General features: G+C 38.6%; 2 protein-coding genes across 8 annotated transcripts in view; one reads left to right on the top strand and one right to left on the bottom strand.

The window, feature by feature from the left end:
* The window catches only part of lama2 (laminin, alpha 2), a 166797-nt gene extending 153033 nt beyond the window's left edge, over positions 1–13764 (top strand). For 6 of the 7 annotated variants that reach the window (XM_015057151.1, XM_015057145.1, XM_015057136.1 and 3 more), the window contains 14 exons: positions 470–621; positions 718–894; positions 2885–3074; positions 4905–4997; positions 8883–8995; positions 10788–10881; positions 11038–11133; positions 11469–11549; positions 11640–11717; positions 11793–11871; positions 11966–12097; positions 12214–12344; positions 12701–12920; positions 13003–13764. In XM_015057151.1, coding sequence (XP_014912637.1) covers positions 470–621; positions 718–894; positions 2885–3074; positions 4905–4997; positions 8883–8995; positions 10788–10881; positions 11038–11133; positions 11469–11549; positions 11640–11717; positions 11793–11871; positions 11966–12097; positions 12214–12344; positions 12701–12920; positions 13003–13187 — 1821 coding nt within the window. In that variant the 3' untranslated portion in view covers positions 13188–13764. The remainder of the gene's footprint in view (positions 1–469; positions 622–717; positions 895–2884; positions 3075–4904; positions 4998–8882; positions 8996–10787; positions 10882–11037; positions 11134–11468; positions 11550–11639; positions 11718–11792; positions 11872–11965; positions 12098–12213; positions 12345–12700; positions 12921–13002) is intronic. The other variant, XM_015057127.1, reaches the window with a different exon arrangement.
* Positions 13765–14909: 1145 nt separating this feature from the next.
* LOC106962627 (regulator of G-protein signaling 6-like) overlaps positions 14910–18618 on the bottom strand; it is a 71680-nt gene continuing 67971 nt past the window's right edge. The window contains exons 15-17 of the mRNA XM_015057165.1: positions 18439–18528; positions 17796–17849; positions 14910–17268 (exon numbers count right to left, since the gene is read on the bottom strand). Of these exons, the coding sequence (XP_014912651.1) occupies positions 17218–17268; positions 17796–17849; positions 18439–18528 (195 nt within the window). The 3' untranslated portion in view covers positions 14910–17217. The remainder of the gene's footprint in view (positions 17269–17795; positions 17850–18438; positions 18529–18618) is intronic.

Below are 18618 nucleotides of genomic sequence, written 5' to 3'. Positions count from 1 at the left end.
AAGTTTTGAAAAGTTTTCAATAATTTGAATTTATTATGTTTTGTGTTACGCTTCAAGGTTTTAGAATAATTGAGCAATTTACTGAAAGATTAGTTTTTGCACATTGAATCAAAACCTTAGGACTTGTTGCCTGGAGTGAATTTTCTCTTCCCCTTTGTGCTCAATGTTAAAAGTTTAAAACGAGGTTGCTTCAATCAAAAAGTCTGCGATCAGTTTGCATTTTTGTGAAGTGATGTGAACATATTTAATGTTTTTTGTCTCAAACCAATCACAAGTATGTCTTGCAGTTTTTGTTGCTCTCTCAAAATGCAATATTACTGACATAAATGTTTTTACCAAGGCAATTTTAACTTAATTTAAAAAAGGATTTGATTTCTTGAAATGAAGTCATTTTATAATTTTTTTTTTTAATTTCTGAAAGTTGTCTGCCTGTTTCACGCCTAATATGTTTCATCTCGATCTCCTGCAGCCCTACCTTTCTGTCATGCTGAACAAAGGCTCTCTTGAGGTCCTAATAAATACCGGCAGTCATAATCAGCGTCACGTCGTCAGACGACCTGACCAAGGAAACCTGAGCGACGGCAGAGAGCATTCGCTGCGCATAGAGAGGCTGCCTGGCAGGTGAGTGAACGACATTTTTCTGTCTGTTCTTCCTGCTGATGGCACGCTTTAAGATTTTATGAATGCTTCATCTTATTAATGTCTCCTCTTCACCAGATCCTTTGCAGTCCAGGTGGATGAGGACCCCAAGAGGGAGGCGAAGCTCCCCAATGACCAGCCAATTAGGCTGCAGCGCATCTTCCTCGGTGGTATTCCAGCAGACGTGGAGCAGACGTCCAACAGAGTCAATGTCCCATTCCAGGGATGCATATGGAACCTCATGGTCAATTCAGTGTATGTTTTTGTTTTTCCTCAGTTGATGGGTTTAGAAAACTTCAAGCAAACCAAAATGTGTCTCTACAAACTCCACGAGAATGTTCAGCCTGGTTATTTGTTAAATAATACAAAATACGAATACAGGAAGCAGTGAGAAGTATGATTCCATCTTAAAAATGGCATTAGACTTTACACAGCCTTGATCGTTGCAAACCCTCATCCATCAATGCAAACCGCTCTAGAGTTCATTTGGCAGCGTACCCAGACCACCTTACACGGTCTCGTTAAGGTTGTTTTGGTCCTCACCTTAGTGCGACTGCTGTGTTTACATCTACATAAAAGAACGGCGCTAATGGAGAGGATGAACCAGAGTTTGTTTCAACTGGACTAAACACCAGGTGTGAAAACATCCCTCGAAGCCATCGTGTAAACACTCTGCTGAATTAAAGACTAGCTAATGACTGCAGGAGATCAATACCGGTATTGCTGCTGTTGGTGGTGATGAAAGCCGGCGTTTTGTTCTGCCTGAGCAGCATCATTAGTGTTGTCTTATTAACATATTCATAACTTAAGCAACACTTACTCACCTTTGTTTGTTTCCCTGTTTTACCAGTCAGTGACCTCCCATCATCCCACTGGGAGGTCACTGATGGTGTAACATTTAGTGGTTATTGTCAGTGGTTTCAGCTTCCAACACACTCAAACGAAAAACTGTGTCATTGATAGGAAATGAGGCGGGAGTCTCTCAAAATCTAAGAGACAAAAGAAATGTCAGTTTTGGAAAGAAGCTGCTTTCGTAAAATTTTTCCAGTCAGAAAAATCATATTGGTGACAATTACAATTTGGTATGAGATATGAATATATACTTTTTGGCTTAGCTTCAGTACACACAGCTTGACTATATTCCTTATGATTACAGTTCCAATGCATATTTATTTACATAAATTGCTGTAGCAAACTTCTGGTCCAGTGTTACCTTGAATCTTGGGTCTGTAAGGCTCCCTTCACACCTGACTGAGACCGGGCCAATAGGCGCCAGGACCTCCATGATTGTTTCAGATCTGAAAAAGCTAGTTTCAGTAAGAGTGCCGTCATGGCAGAGTGCTTTTAGTACTCAGAAAATTGCTTTTTTTTTTAATGCAGCTCTCCTGACCATAACACAATGTTTTTACTAGAAGGAGTATCTACACTAGGATGTTTAACAATCTACCTATGCAGTCATTTCAGCCGTACTGTTAGGAAGCAAGCGCCAGCAGGACGTCAATCAACTTGGCAAAAGCTTTTGTGGATCCAGGCGAGGGGAGTTTCTGTTCAGGTTTCTGGAAACATGCACAATAAATCTAATCTGCGCAAGCCTTTGTGTGTGGGTCTCAGCCAAAATTGTGCATATAAAACTTATTATCTGTGTAGTTTTTGTTGATCACTGTGAGCTTATCACACTAAAGCTCAGAGCCCTGAAATTAGTTTTTGAATATCATCCTACAACCGATGTATAATTGTAAATCCTAGTTCAGCAAGTGCCAAAGCAGTAATTTCAAATGGGGGACATTTTTATGCAAAATGACAAAGTGTCAATCTGAAAGGTTTTAGTAACGTTTTTTCAACATTGATTACTCTGTATATATATGATTAAAAGATGACTTTTATATATTCATCTGCTCTAAATGTTGTAGATCTTTTAAGAAAACAGAACTGTTTCACTTACTACTGGACTTCCTCAGATTATTTATTTTTCAAAGGGTGGCATATATTTTGACAATTTTATTTTGTGGCTGTGAAAATGAATGTTTGACTTTTGTCTTTTACATGTAAGAAAAAATTACTTTCCCCCCCTCACCCCTCAGGCTGCAGGGACAAAGATACTCACTGCTTTCCTGGTGTTTGTGTTGTAGCTTTAAAAAAAATATAAACATTATTGAGGAAATATAACACACATCTCGCATTGTTCTGTTGCTTCCCTGTGCCTCACCTCACCATGCAGCCATCATTTGGCCTGTTTGTCTTTCAGTCTTTCAGATTTCTCCAGGCCCGTTTCCTTTGAAAATGCCGAAATTGGCCAGTGTCCAAACCTTGCTCCGCCTCCGCCTCCTCCTCCCGTACCAGAAGAGGAGGAAACCACGGAGAAGAAGGTGGACTCAAAACCAGTCCGTCCTCCAGTCACCCCGGCTCCTCCCAAACCTCGTCCCGGTCGCCCAGATGTAAGTGGGAGTTCTCACACAATCTGACTAACGGACTTGTAAATTTCACATGGACCACATAATCCATGTATTTACTCATAAGCGCAAGTAGGAAAAAAAAAAAAAAAGATTCACACGTTTGAAGGAGCAAACAGATGTCCGCCTCCACTATATTATGTAGTTTCGACTGTTGGAGGCATAATTCAAAGAACAAACATGCTCCCATTTCTTTCTGATAAAACACAGCCACGGCCCTCTGTACTACCTTGGAGATTTATCACGCAGCACTTGTACAGCCCATTAACTCTTCTTTATAGTCGCTTTAGCCTTGAGTCACTAAACTCCACCTTTGGCAGCTTGTCAGGCGGTGCAGAGCCATAGTCTTACACTAGGCTAACTGTGCATGTCATTTATGTTTTATGAGTGCACAGGAGCCAAACGTTCTGAACTAACGTTTAGACGCTATGCTAAGAACCTGGCAGTGAGTGGCCTATTAAATACATACTCTTAGCATTGGGACAGATAAGAGCTATTTTACACATTTAATAAATATCTTGCAGTAGCCATCGGTTATCCGTTACCCACTTAGCTGCTAAACTACACCTATTAAAGCACATTGATCATGAAGCCAAGAGCCAAAGAACTGTGCCACCTCAGCTATAACTCTGTAGTTTGTTGCTTTATGGGCTCCAAGTTGCTTTTATGATAAAGACTGCAGAATGTGATAAGGCATAGGTCTGCCAGATAAACGGGGCTAACTGCCTTCAATGAACTTCACTTTGCTGGGAACTATAGAAAAATGGAGATTTTAAGACTTCAGTGATTGGTCATTATTCCAGTGTAAATGAATAAAATGTATTTAGCACGAGTTATACCAACCATTTAAAGGGTTTTACACTAGAGCGGCTTCCGCCCATTAGTACACACATTCACGCAGATCAGTGGGCAACTTGGGCTCAGATTCTTTGCCCAGGGTCACATTGGCATGTGGGAGGAGATGATGAATCAAATCCACCATTTTTAGATTGCTAAACAACTGCTCTTCTTCCTGAGTCACAGATTCACAGAGCATTACAGTATGAACTCTATGAAGTTAATTTGAGTTCGACTGTGGGGCTCTGTTCAGCAGATGCAGATGGAGGGACTTTGAATGCATTTTGTTCTGGTTCAAATATTTCTTTAACACTGTTGGGACATCTCCAAATATGAACGGCTTCAAAAATCCCAGTTCGGATCATCAACTAGCTTCAGGATTGGTTGCTTAATCATTAATTTTAAATCACAAATCATGTTTTGTAAATATCCTGTATTATTACAACACAGTGATGTTTGCCAATATTAGAACAAGTGTCAAGTAAATTGGAAAAACAATTTAAATGTATAGGTTTATTTTAGACTTTTTGTGACCAAAAAGATGTTTTGTCTTCTAAACTGACGAAACTGTTTTATTTTTATACAGTGAATTCCACAAATAGAGCTAAAATAGAGCCACACACACAGTACCCTTAAGGGAAGTTTAAAGCTACAACTTCAGGCATAGGAAGATGTATTGTTGATGCATCTTGTAATAAAAGAAGCTTTGATAAACCAGACATTTCCTTTTATTCCAGAGAACGTTACAGTTGCACTGAAATGCATCACTTATGAAATATGACAGTTTTATTTTCAGTTGGCTGCAAACAAAGTTTAATTTCCTTGAATGTTAAGAAAGTCACAGCAAAGGGAAAGCCTTTGCAGCGATGTGATTTATCCTGATGACATCACTGCTTCGTTGCTCTTTGTGCTTCTCTGCTTAATCTCTGCGGCCGTCGTTAAACTCTTCCTTCCTGCTCTTGCGCTGCTGACCTTCAGGAGGCCACGCCCCCTGCCCCAGCTGCTGCCACACCCACCCCGCCTGCTGCTGTAGCGCCACCTACTGCTAAACCGGATCCTGGCTTAGACATGGTATACACTCACTCACAGACTGATGTCTCTTTAAATCAGTACTTTTTGAGAAAACACACACTTGAACTAAACATCAGTCTGTAAAGTTTTCTGTGTCTGCCCTCTAGCCTCTTTTCAGGACAAACTGATGATAAAGAGAAAAGTAATTCAGGCCACATAACAGTTTTTTATGGTTTCCAGCATTTACTATACGATTTTTTAAAGTTCCCGGACGTTGTACAGTTTCTCTTTCAGGTTTTTACTTTAAAGGCTTAAGCAATTAATTGAGCTGTTATACTTTAGTACAACTAGTTTATGAGTTCAAATGTTTTCCAAAATGCATACATTTAAAAAAAAAAAGGTCAGCCATACTTTTAATTTATGATAGAATCAAATCCCCTTTAAAAGCTGTAGTAGGTAACTTTTATAAAAATATTGTTTTCATATTTGTTAAAACTGATATTACACAAGAGATAATATGTGGTTCTACTGCCATCTGCAGAAAAATCAACCAACCAATCAGTGAGGACGAGGGTCTTAAAACTGTCAATCATGCTTGTATGTGCTGCTCACACCCTCCCCTTTTCTCTCTGCTGCGCTACAGTTTGTCCCCCACACCGGATTAGCCATTAGCACAGCTGCAGCAAATCAACAATAAGCTTTTACGCACCATGGAGAAGGAACGTGTTTATCAAGTCTGTAAAGACCATTATTTACCTTTTTGGAAGAGGTTATTATGCAAAATGTACCCTTTTTTAGCTTTATACCATGTTTTACACATACAGTGTTTCTTTGACTCATTGATGCTTATTTGTAAAAGCCTTCGACCTCCCATGTCAGCCTGCTCCTGCAGCGCTCTGCAGTCCACAGCTGAGCTCGTCTCCCACAGATTAGCAAACACCTGGAGGAACTACACATCTAAACTGAAACGCTCCTACACAGTTGTAAACAGAATGGATGGATGGCCTGGAGAAGCATTGTTATGACGATGCGCTGAGGGGAGAGTGACATATTTCCCTTTGACCAATTCAGATACGGCTGATATGCAAATTTCTTTTATGTTTGACATATACAGCATTTTTATAACAACTGGCAGTCCAGTTACTTGATTGTGCTATAAAATGGCACTATGGGCCTGGAAAACCCATAATAGCACCCTTTAAAAAATAATAGCTCAAAATCTGTTAATCTAACGAGTTGCTTAAAAATCCAATTGAAAATACTTGCAGACTTTTGTTTGCCTTAATATAGGGAGGCTTCTATTCAGTCGTCTCCTCTGAATCTTGCTATACGTCGGACACTGGCGTCCTCATGACTGTTAAGGGGTTAAAGCCTTTACACACTCAAGCATCCATGTAATTCTAATTAAATTAATTATTAATTCCTCCAGATTTCTGATTCCATTGGTGTGACCTCAAACGAAAGTCTATAATGGAAAACTGCCTTCCTATTGTTACTTTAATGGAAAGACGCAGAAGGGACGAGAAGGAAGGATGAAAGAGGGTATAAGGCAGAAGACAGAATAAGGTTCAGCCTTGGAGGAAGGGATAAAAAGAGGGAGAGTCTTTCTGAACAGAACACTCCTCGTCCTTTGTTGGCTTAATGGAAAGACGGCAAAGAGCCCAGAGAAGAATTGAAGGAAAAGGTTTCTGAACATGTGACGTCTCTTTTTTTTTGTTAGATAGGGGAAGCATAAGAAAGGAAAAGGAGAGGGAGGTTGAGGAGGCGGAGTAGTGTATACGAGGACAGAATGAGATAAGAGGTGAGTGTCGGCTGTAACAAAGCAAGGTCACAAACTGGGAATGTCTTCACTTGAAAGAACAAGAGCGGTGGCGATTGAGACACATACTGCTGTCTCAGATTCCCCTTTTTATATTAACTTTGTTTCATACTTATAAAGAGTGGATGAAGGATCCACTGACTGTGTGGAGAGTTGTTTACAGAAAGTTAAATTCATTGCATCAGGCAGCCAACACAAAAGCTGCTTTAACAATTCATGTTAATTGTGAACATGAAGAAAATGGGCAAGGATGTGTATTTAGTCCAATTTGCTCTGATCCCTGAAAATAAAATCCAGAGCAACCAAATATCTTTAATAGTTACCAGAACAGACGCCAACTATGCATCGTTTCATTTGTGTAAGTACGGATGATCAGCAGACGTTTCAGATGTTTGATTTTGAGATTTCGGGAATAACGTTCACAGCAAAGCAACATCCTCACACTGTTCAACCTGCCATCTGAAAATGTGAAATAGCTGCAAATTTCCTAAGATCTATCCATCCATTTTGATTTTCAGGTCAGGAAGGGAAGGATTAATCAGATAATTAGTAGAATGGCTAAAGGCAACTCTGGAGGAGCTGCAGGTACATATAGCTCAAGTGGAACAGCCTGTTACTGTTTAACTATTTAAAACTCTCCCTTCATGGACCAATTTCAAGAAGAAATCCATTGTTAAAACTCCAAAGAAATCTTGTTTGCGATATGTCACAAGCCATGAACAAAGGTGTAAACACTTCAAGGAGGTTATTTACCCTAAAGATCCACAGCTGGGGAAGGACAGCAAAGTATTGTCAGTAGAGCTGAAGGCACACCACAGTTTTTTGTGATAACAAAAAAAGAAATCCTAGTAAAGTATTAGTGACGATTTTTAATTTTTACCAGTAAAGAAAAACAGAAGATACCCTGAAAGAAAAGAAGAACAAGTGAGCACAGAGAGGAAGCAGCTGGTACTTAACAGAAAGGAGAAATTGAGTAACAGAAGCGAAATGGGAAGATTTCTGGTGAATATAAGGATGAGAGAACATGAAAGCAAGAATATGGAAATGGATAACAGCCACAGAGAAGAAGTGGGCAGAAAGTGAAAATGAGAGGAGAGAAATAACACTGGGGTAATGGTGGAGGAGGACCTGCTCAGGAAGAATATGACAGCATACGAAGTGGAGACAGTAAAGGATTCAGCAAAACAAGGGAGTCCGTGTATAAGGTTCTGAATTACAGTAGAAATGGAAAATGTATGCTTTAGCATTAGGAGAAAGTAAAGAGTGGTCACACTGCAAACTTTGTCAGAGGAACTAAAGAAAAGCAACAGTCATAGTAAAAAAGAAAGGTAAAGTTTTGGGGGGAAAAAAGCCAGACATGACTAAACTGTAATTTTTAAAATACTTAGAAAAGGGAAAATAAACCTTGGTATTAGACAAAAGACCAATTATGGGAAGAGAATGCTTTAAAAAATAACAACTTTAAAGATACAAAGAAAAATGGTAGAAGTTAAATTTTGCTCCAGAGAGAAAATTTTAATTAAAGTTCAAAAGTGGTGACAGTTCCAGACAAAATAGACATTTCAAACCAGATTGAACAAATGAGACGTAGAGAGCCTAAAAGGAAGTGGAACAAGGAGGATTAGAAAGTTACAACAATGACACCTTGTGGATAAAAGTGGAACTGCAATCTGGGAGTAAAAAAAAAAAAAAGGCAACTAAACTGCTGAACAAATATTTTTTAAATAAGTGTTTCTGTTAAGGAAATAAGAAAATTCATTAGAAAACCAAATTTTCATGATGAAAAAAAAAAGTAAGTTCATTGTTACTATTCAGGGTGCCAATTGTAATGTGATGCTCAGGATGATTACTTTTATTTGAGTTATTGTATTTATAATAAGCAATTATAAGTCTATAATATGAACTCAGACATAAGTCAGTAACTATTTGTAGTTGTATAAAAAGCAGCTCTATAATCCACAGTGACCTACCAATGCCTCATTTGCTCCCATATCAGAAGCAGGGACCCAATTAGAGTGATTGGCAAGTGTTGAACCCGGGTGTTAAGGCTCCTGTTGACAGGAGGAAATGGGAGCAGTGTTGTGAGACCCAGTCAGTGGAGCTGACATGTTGTGTCCAATCTCCAGGACTTGTGTGCTTCAGCTGTGGCCCCGACGTCTCTTGAAAAGGCATATCAGTTTGGACTGACCAGAAACAGTCACATGACCTTCGCCTTTGATGACACCAAAGTCAGAGAGAGGCAAGTCTTTAATTTCAGTGTCTTGTATTTGATTTCCTGTCGGCAGTCTTTTACTGCTCCAACATGACGGGAAACGGTGTGGCTCGTTATGTAGGTGGTAAATCACACAGAACTGTGTGCTGGTTCAACTTTCCCACAGCACCTGGAGAACCCTAGTGGTCAAATGCAGCATGTGCAACATGACAACCCCAGTGAGTGAGCGATACTTTTGACAGGATGAGATTCCCATTCCCAGAAGAAGTGAACGAGCTGACTGATCTATACATTGACACCAGTCCTTGTGCTGGTGCGCATTTATGGTGGAAAAAGGAAAAATACAAACATGCTATCTAAAGGCAAATAATAGCTTATATATTTTTTATAATATGAATCTGGGAAATTGGAAATTGCATCTGCTTTAGTGTCAAACTTGTTGCTTTTATCTTTTGCAAATGTGCAACTTGCCTACTATTAGGCAGCCTTTTGAACTTTGTTTTTAGTTTCATTACAGCCACAAACTTCACTCTGTTGGGACTTCATATGACAGACCCACAGAAGTGAAAATACAGAAAGTATAAAGGTTTTCAAAATGTAGTATTTTACTAATAAAAATCAAAAATCTTTTAAATGTAAATTAACCAATAAAATACCACAATTTAAGTGATCAAATACACAGTTTTCATATAATCTTACATTCAGATATCTAAACATATTATGAATCATATTTTGGCTGCAAAGTCACAAGGGTGCTTTAAACTGTGCCAAAATCTGCAAATATAAAATCTTTTCCCCCAAGAATTACAGTATTAACATATCACAATTTCCTGCAGTTTTTACATTTTCAAAAGAATTGTATTCAAAACGAATAAAACATTTACATAACTGGTTGCTAACATGACTATGCTCTGATCTAAACGGGGATATTCCTGAATATTTTAGATGTGCCCCTGCTCCAATGCAGATTTAGATTCAGAAAACTATTAATCCTAAAAAGCAATTCAATTAAAGTTGGGCCCATTCATTACAGGAAATAAATTCTACACAGCTGAATTAATGGCTGAATAACATCCTCGGAGTATGATCAAATTCTGCAGGGGCCTGGTAATGAACCATTGATTATATTCAGGTGTGTTGAACCAGGGGAAGATCTAAATGGCTGGAGTTGAACACCATTGAGCTACAACATTTCATTGCACCTTTGGGGTTATTATCCAGCATTAGCCTGTTCTTGGTTTCATCCACTGAACAGTTTTCTTAGTTTAGTTTGTGGAAAAAAATCAGATCTTTTTTTTTTTTTTATCATTCTTCAAAACTGTAATGTTCTTCATTGATCTATTATGTCAGTATGAGAAATTGTTTGAAGTACATTGGCAAGATTTATATAAAACTACATATTTTTACTCTGTGAGGCTATAAAACAAACAAGTTAAAATTATAGAAATATTTCTGCATCTTCACAGTTGGATGGGTAATTTTTATTTTATTTTATTATCATAAAATCAGTAACTGTTTCATGCTTACTGTAGTTTAAACTAATGAAGGATAAACAGTTTGAGCAAAGGCATAGAACACCATCAGACAGATTCTACCACCATCTCTCTGATCTACTAGATCCATTTTAATCCTTCACAATCTGCTACAATCCCACCACCCATCCCTACTTTACGATACAAAATGGAAACGTATTGAAATTACAAACTGTGTGGAAATAATTTTTTTCAGTAAGTGAGCCACTCCCCAATGTACAAAAATATTTTTATTATGACTGCTAAGGTGCATCTTGAAAAACAATCTGCATGCCTGTTTGTCTCAGGTTGATTTTGGAGTTCGAGTTGAGGACCAAGGAGCTTTCTGGTCTTGTGCTCTACATGGCAAGAATAAACCATGCAGATTTTGTCTCTATACAGGTATGGCTGCTTTGTACTCTCATAAATGCTCATTTGATTCCTCATTAACTCAATCAGAACAGTCCTAATTGCACTGACAACATAATCAATCACCCTTTCAGTGTTAGACATTAGACATCTCTTATGTCTACTAACTTTATCAATCTCTGCTTATAGATCAAGGAGGGACAAGCCTGTCTTGGATTTGATCTTGGTCATGGAAACATCTCTGACTGTGTTCCTTTCTCTATTAATGATGGTAACTGGCACAAGGTAAAAGCCCTGCTTTATTACTATATTATAATAGATTGCTGTAAAATCTAAGAACTGAAAATCCTGGAGTGAGGTTTCTCAGCCTTTCCCAGAATACAGGAAAAACAATTTCAACTTGGATATACATCTAATGTAGTTTAAATATTTAATATCAATTTCTGTAATGCATTCCCATAAATGTAATATAACCAGATGCTCTTATTAGCCGTATAAAGTTGTTTCAATGCGTCTTTGCACTTTTAAAAGACTTTATCCTAACGGTTTTAAATCTGAATTTGGGAACTATACAGAACGTCTGATTTACATCTGACTTCTCCCTGAAACTGTCCTGTCAGATCCGTGTGCAGCGCACCAAGCAGAGAGGTGTGCTAGTAGTTGAGGGTCGATACATGAAACAGATGTTCAGTCCAAAAACGGTAAGCAGTCTTTCACAGAAGAAAGGTAGATACACATTACTGCATGAAATCAAGCCATCTTAATACAATTAATGATTTCCTTTTTACCAGGCGGACCTTTTAGATGTGGTTGGAAAGGTGTATGTTGGTGGATTACCGCAGAACTACACCACCAAGAGAATCGGCCCAGTAAGGACTTACTGTTTATACAACAGAGAAATAAGTGCAATTCAGGAAAAACACTCTTAAATTTTCTATCCTCAGATTCTCTATAGCATCAATGGATGCATCCGTAACTTTACGATGGGTGGAAGTCCAGTGAGCACCAAGTCAGCTGTAACCGGTATGGACTAATGCATATTTTTCTTCATACACTTTATCTATGAATTTGTGAAACTGTTGTATTAAACATATTTCACGGCTTCCTCCCTTTGCAGGTCGTACTGAAGTGGTTAGTGAGGACTTTAAACTGGACATGGCTGCACCGACCTCCAGTTACATGGTTGGAAGGTGTTTCGTATCAACGGAAACGGGAACCTATTTTGACGGCACTGGCCATCTGAAAGCTGGTGAGTTCACTCAGGTCGCTTCAATAAAACTTAGTCATTAAGTTGCTGGATTGAAACAATTCATCTGGTTTATTAAAAAAAACAAAACATAATGGAAGTTATTTCTTTCCATTCAGTTTCCTCCTATCGGGTGGGTCTGGATGTGTCGATTGCATTCGAGTTTCGAACCAGCAAGACCAGCGGAGTCCTTTTGGCAGTCAGTAACCAAGCCAATGATGGACTCGGTTTGGAGATCGTCGATGGCAAGGTAGTGTCAAGATCCTGTAAAACGCAGATTAAATTATGTTTTCTTTGAATACATGTAAAGAAGATTTAAAAGCTGTGAAATAAATGCTAGCCAGAAAAACCTAATAGCATCCCATTTGTGGAAGGCTAACAGATTTATACTTTGACTATGTGTATTCATTGGACCCGTTGTCGGGCTCCGACCACTCTTACTTCTTCACTTTAACGTAAAATCACACATGCCAACAATTTCTGTATGCGAAAGACTACAGCTGACTGATATTTTAACATGGCAACCATCTCAGACAGAAATATACGGATTTCGGCTGCTGAAATTTATACTAACCTTCCCGATTCCCCAATTTTCCTTTCGTTTAGCTCCTTTTCCATGTCGACAACGGAGCTGGCCGAATCACTGCAAAGCATGTGCCTGAAGGCAGGAGCTTCTGTGATGGCCAGTGGCACAACATCACTGCCAACAAGCTTCGCCACCGGCTGGAGCTGGTGGTGGATGGAGTAAAGAGCCAAGCGCAGTCTCCCAACGCTCGCTCCAACACCTGTGATACCAATGATCCCATCTATGTTGGAGGATATCCTGGTATGGCAGCTTCCTAAAAGCAACTCAGTAAAGATGCCAACATTTCTAATGTACTTAACTTACCTGAACACATTCTCCCTAGCTGGAGTTCGCCAGGCAGCTCTTTCCACCCGCTCATCCTTCAGAGGTTGTATGAAGAACCTGAAGATCACTAAGGCATCCAAGACCATGGATGTGCAGTTCAACAAGGCCCTGGAGATTAAAGGAGTCCAGCCACTGTCCTGTCCTGCCAGAGCTGCCCAACACTACCCTAATCCTATAAACTAGTTTCAACAATGAAAGGGAAACGCAGTCTGAACAGCCCCGCAGCCAACTTCATGCTTTAAAGAACCAAAAGCTGTTCAACCTCCAATAGATCTATAATTATGTTTTAAGTCCCACAAGCATTTATCCTATGCATCATTTCTATTGGCATCAGGATCCTTGTTACAATTTGCAGTATTAGGGGTGAAAATCCACACTTTGAAATACGCCATGTTGCTTAGTCAGATTATATGAATGTTTTGCGTCTCTTTACTTGAACTGTTATTTGCATATCAGTATTTGATTCCTCATACAAACAGAACTTCTAAAGATTGATCATGGATGAGTTTTTCATCATAATAATGACGCAAGACATCCATATGGTGAGATTAGAAAATATGTAAGTTAACTGGAACTTAGTTGCTTGGATTTCATGGCTATAGAAAAAAATTGAGTGCTTCCCAGAAAACATTTTTCCACAAAATCTTTGATTGTTCCTGTCTGTGAAAGAAAAAACATGCATGGCTTTAAGAATGTTTTACCAATAAAATCAGAAAACTTGGGTTTGTTAACTTTAAATAAAGGAGTGCCACTAATCGCCTTCCGAAATAACTTATTCTTAAAACTCTAGTGTGTAATTTAATTACAAAGTAGAAGTCATATATGAACAAAAAGCGTCATGAAAACCAAGAAACACAGCGACAGAGACGAGAAGATTATAAATGAAAACTGTGTTTAGTCTGAAAAAGAAAAGTGCGACTCAAATGCAAACCTAGACGGGCAAAGAGAGAAACAATCAGAAGCTATAAGAGGCCTCAGGTAACTTCATGCCACAATTCAGGTCTTTACTGAAGAGTATCATAAAGTAACTGCTTGGAGACAGCAAGCATAAAATTGGTGGCGGTGTTAAAGTCCTAAACCTGTGGGAGAACTGACTCAACAAATGGTCTACCTCAATGTCCTAGTCAACATTGAGATCCAAATCAATGGCAAGATTCAAAACTTGTAGTTCATTGATAATATATATAATGATTGGGATTGAGCCATTTTGCAAAGACTGGAGCAAAGCATTCAGTGCCTAGATGTGCAAAGTCCATATAGACAGCTGTTGCAAAACAGTGTTTATACAGAGATTTGTCAGGCTTTCACAGAAATGCCTAAAATACAGCTAGATATCTGCAACTCTAACTTGACAAAATGTGCAAAAGCAGTATGTACTCCTTTTATAAGACAGTACATATAAAAAGTATGGGAATTTCTATACTAGTTAGCCAATCAATAGTTGGTGTGACCAAGCCTCACCTGCTATGTGTGTGGAAATTGCTCAGTCTCCATCCAACTTGTTTCCCACTCATGGGAGGCCTGGACAGAGTGAGAGTCCGTCTACCTGAACAGGATGAAGCAGATTTACTGATTCACAGAAAAACAGTCAGACCTCCAACAGCCTTGTGTTAAAAATGATCGACTCGTCACCTATATACAGGTGATAACATTAAATGACATTTAATATTCCTAAATCTTGCATAACATTGAAGTTGCAATTTTTACATTCGTTACCCTAGTAACAAAAAACCTTGACTTTTACCTGCACTTGCAGGTCAAATGCAGCAGAGGGCAGTATGTACCTTCTGCAAAAGCAAAGCATAGACTATAGTCGAAAACCAAACACTTACCGCTATATTTACATGGATACTCCAATGAATTAGTATCTGGAACAATTAAAGAAGGTTTCAAAATCCATCTTCATTGTGCATTCCTGTTTATTATCATGGTCCTCTTTACATCGGATGAAAAGATGGTAAGACATCAGCCCACAGATTTTCACTGCGGCTGCTCGAAGTGGAATGTTTAGAAGACAGAAGAAAGCATACAATCTATCCACAGAACTGGTTTACAGTAGCACGGCTGTTTGAGCTTCTGGATGCTTTTAAACTGACAAGTAAGCACTGATGCACCTGTGAATGAATAGATGTGTGGTTTCAATACTGGGCTTTTAGTACACATCTGTATTAAAAGTGTGCAAAGTTTAATTATGCAAGGAATAGAACTTTTCAAGGTGTAGGTAAGCATTTTCATTCCTCAGCTTCTATGAAACCTTCAGACAGTTTGAACCATGAGTCGTCAGTCACTGCTCAACTAGGCCAGATAATTGGAAAAATTAAGATTCCTCAATAATGCCAATAAAATATTCTTTTGGGTGTGTAAGAAAATTACAAAATACCTTAAACCCTTAACTAGGGCATTTAATTTTTGATTTTTTGTTAATTTAAGACCTCACTGCACTGCCTGGGTTCACGCTGCATCGACTGGTATGGGAAACATTTTACTCCATGAAAGGTGAGTAGGTGGAAAAGTTGTCAAAAGTCTAAAAACACTAGAGGGGAAAAAAAAGGCAAAGTCTTTTGACTTTCATCCATTAAAACCTCTGTGTCCAGTTCACTTAACATAAGGAGGAATGTTTTGGGTTTTAATTGGTCATTTGAACTGTTCAGGACTGAAGGATTACAGGACACAACTTCAGTGAAGAACTAGATGCACAGGTTAGGAAGAGATTTAATCCACACAAAATCAAAGTTATAGGCTCAAATAAGCATCTACATACACCACCAACAGGCTTCTGTCATATCTCTGACTGATTTTTAATCACTACTTCCAGAATTGGTAGAACTCATAGAAACAGGTTAATTTCCCAGCACATCTGTACACCGAGTCTGCAAAGTTTGCTCATCACAACTGTTTTGGTGTGCCTTTTGGGATAGTTTGTGGATTATACTTAAAAGTTAAGTCTGTGCACAGAAACCAACAAATTCAAATGAACTCTGCCATGAGGAGCAGTCAAATATCCAGGCAGAAATGTGCCTGACATTACAAACTTGCTGTTGGACATAAAACCAACAGCATGGGTGGGACTGTATGCTTAATGTAAGCCTGCATGTATATTTTTGATACTGCGTGGATTAAAAAAAGATAGAACCAGTTCAATTTACGAACGTGAGTCTTTTAAATATATACTTACCGTTTGATGCATCATTCCATCCCTTGAAAAAATAAATCCTTAAAAGCCAGAAATGTGTCACTTATGGGAATGAGAAGATTTAAACTGCTGACTGAAACTGTATGCAGATTAACTCGGTGCATAATCTGGTCCTGCTTTACAGTCAGCCATGTATATGCTGCTGCAGCAGCATACAGTATATGGAAGGGATGGACATCAAGGAGAAATACTGCTTCATATAACTGGTAATTAGTTTTGTTATAATGAATCTCTCTACTTGGTATCAGAGGGTAAAAACAACAGCTGCTAGTTAAAAAAGGGTCCACCCTAAGTATATTACAAAATGCATTTTTACGACCAACATGGAGGCAATTATGATTCTTAAAACCGTTAAAATAATGGCAACCAGTATTGGCGTGTCCTTTGCTTAAATTAGGAGCAGGACGCATTTTGAAATTTCTACTTTTTGTTCCATAGTCGAGGAAACGATCACTAAAGTTTTTCAGCGTTTAGTAGCATGTTGATGCACTACTATACCGGTCGTCGTTTTCAAGTGTTGATTACTGTAAACCCGTCATTCCACTTTCCCTTTTTATATCCTAGTGAGATAAAACACCAAGCTACAGCGAAAATCTAAGTCTCGTTTCAACATCAGTCAAAGCATTTGAGCATTCCACGTAAATATCACAGACAGGTAAAGCATTAACCTCTTCAGCTACCATGATAAAATGAGTGTAGTCAGAGAAAAATCGCAGAGTCTTGTTCGACACAAGCTTCTGAACAGAAACCTCCAAAGCAGAGTCGCTGTAAATCGTCTATATATCATAACAGCACCTCCCTTTGTGCCAGATCTGGTGACTTATTGCATGCTGCTGGGTCCTCTTCCCTTTATCCGAGGTGCCGTCCAGATATGTTGGGTTTCCATTTCAGCAGTTCCAGGCTTGTTTGGCACCTTCACTAGCCTCCCGATGCTACACGCACAAGTGTCCTGTTCTTAAAGCTCTAAACTGTAAGCGTCTGCTTTGGGTACGATTCCTCCTACTCCGAATCCAGACCTTGTCAGGATGACTGCATGAGGCCTGTGAGTCGTTTTCCTGTCAGCGATTTTCCCTGGATACAGAGGGACAGGAAGAGAGAGACACAGGGCCATATAAACTATTTGACACAGATTCCCACTGTTTGTTTTTTTTGTTTTTATGTATCAGACATGAGGTGATGACGATAGATCGTCTCGACAAAATGGAAGTAAACAAAAAGTTTTGATGCAAGGTAAAAGGAATAATTATACTGTGAACTAATTTAATGAAAAACAGAATCGATTGTTGCAAAAATATTTAGATTTATTATATCACTATAAACACTTAAATTGAAAGAAATAATCCCTTTATTTATAATTACTAAATCAAAACGTCTTCAGGTAAAAATCCATTGTGTTGCCTCCTTTGTTTTAAATATCAGCAAATATGATAAATGCATTTATCTGCTGAATGTTTTACTATGGAACATCAAAACCCTCCTCCATTATAGTTTACACATAAATACATCATCTACCTCTCACTGAAAGCTACAGCAGCAGTGGACAGTTCAACTTGTTGTGGTTTGTTTTTAATTTTCAGGAGAGGCAATAAGACTCTTACCACACTGCGAGTGAACTTCTCCAGGGAGGTGCGTCGTCCCTGCTCCGTTTCAGGCTACCGGGTCATAGGAAGCAGGAAAAGAAAATAATCTGTGAAGTTATACTTTTCATTTAATAAAGCCAAAAACTCACCAGGTAATTAAAATTGTAAAATGAAAACCAAAAACATATATGATGCGTCAGTTTTAAATATCTAGTGGGTGAGAATGTTGCTCAAGCTCAGAGCGGATGGAGCATCTATACGATTGTCATGTGAGGCTGTTGCACTTTACACATGGACCTAAACCAATCCAGTTCCGGCTGCTCCTTTTACATCTCTTTAGAATGTCTTCTTTCATTATTTCCTTGTATGTGGCTATATTTTGCTTCCCTGTACTTGCTGAAGAAAAATATCCCAAATGCTGCCGTCACCATTTTTTCCTTTAATGGGGATGGTTTGTCTAAAACTTCTAAGGTCTACACAGAAGTGAAAATAAATAATTACTAATTAGGTGATGTCTGACAGCATTCAGCTGCACTGGATTTTAGGTGTCGGGATAAAGGAGGCTAATGCAAATGAATTGTGGTGTGGATGTAATACGACAAATGTTTGCAAGGCGCTGCAAGCTAAACAAATGAGCCGTGCACAGATGACAAACACTCACTTTCTTCCTTGCCATTAGCAGATCCTGGTAGACATTGGAGCGGAGGAAACGTGGATAGCTGTCGCTTTTCATCAGTTTATAAATGTGGTCCTAAAAAAAAAAAAAAAAAAAAAAAAAAAAAAGGAAAAAAAAAAAAAAAAAAAATATTTTTACCAAAAACTCTGGGGGGGGAAAAACACC

This window comes from Poecilia latipinna, unplaced genomic scaffold (genome assembly GCF_001443285.1).
Source record: "Poecilia latipinna isolate Pla-1442-1.1 unplaced genomic scaffold, P_latipinna-1.0 Scaffold61, whole genome shotgun sequence".
Lineage (NCBI taxonomy): Eukaryota > Metazoa > Chordata > Actinopteri > Cyprinodontiformes > Poeciliidae > Poecilia > Poecilia latipinna.
This window is presented reverse-complemented; position numbering and strand designations above follow the sequence as displayed.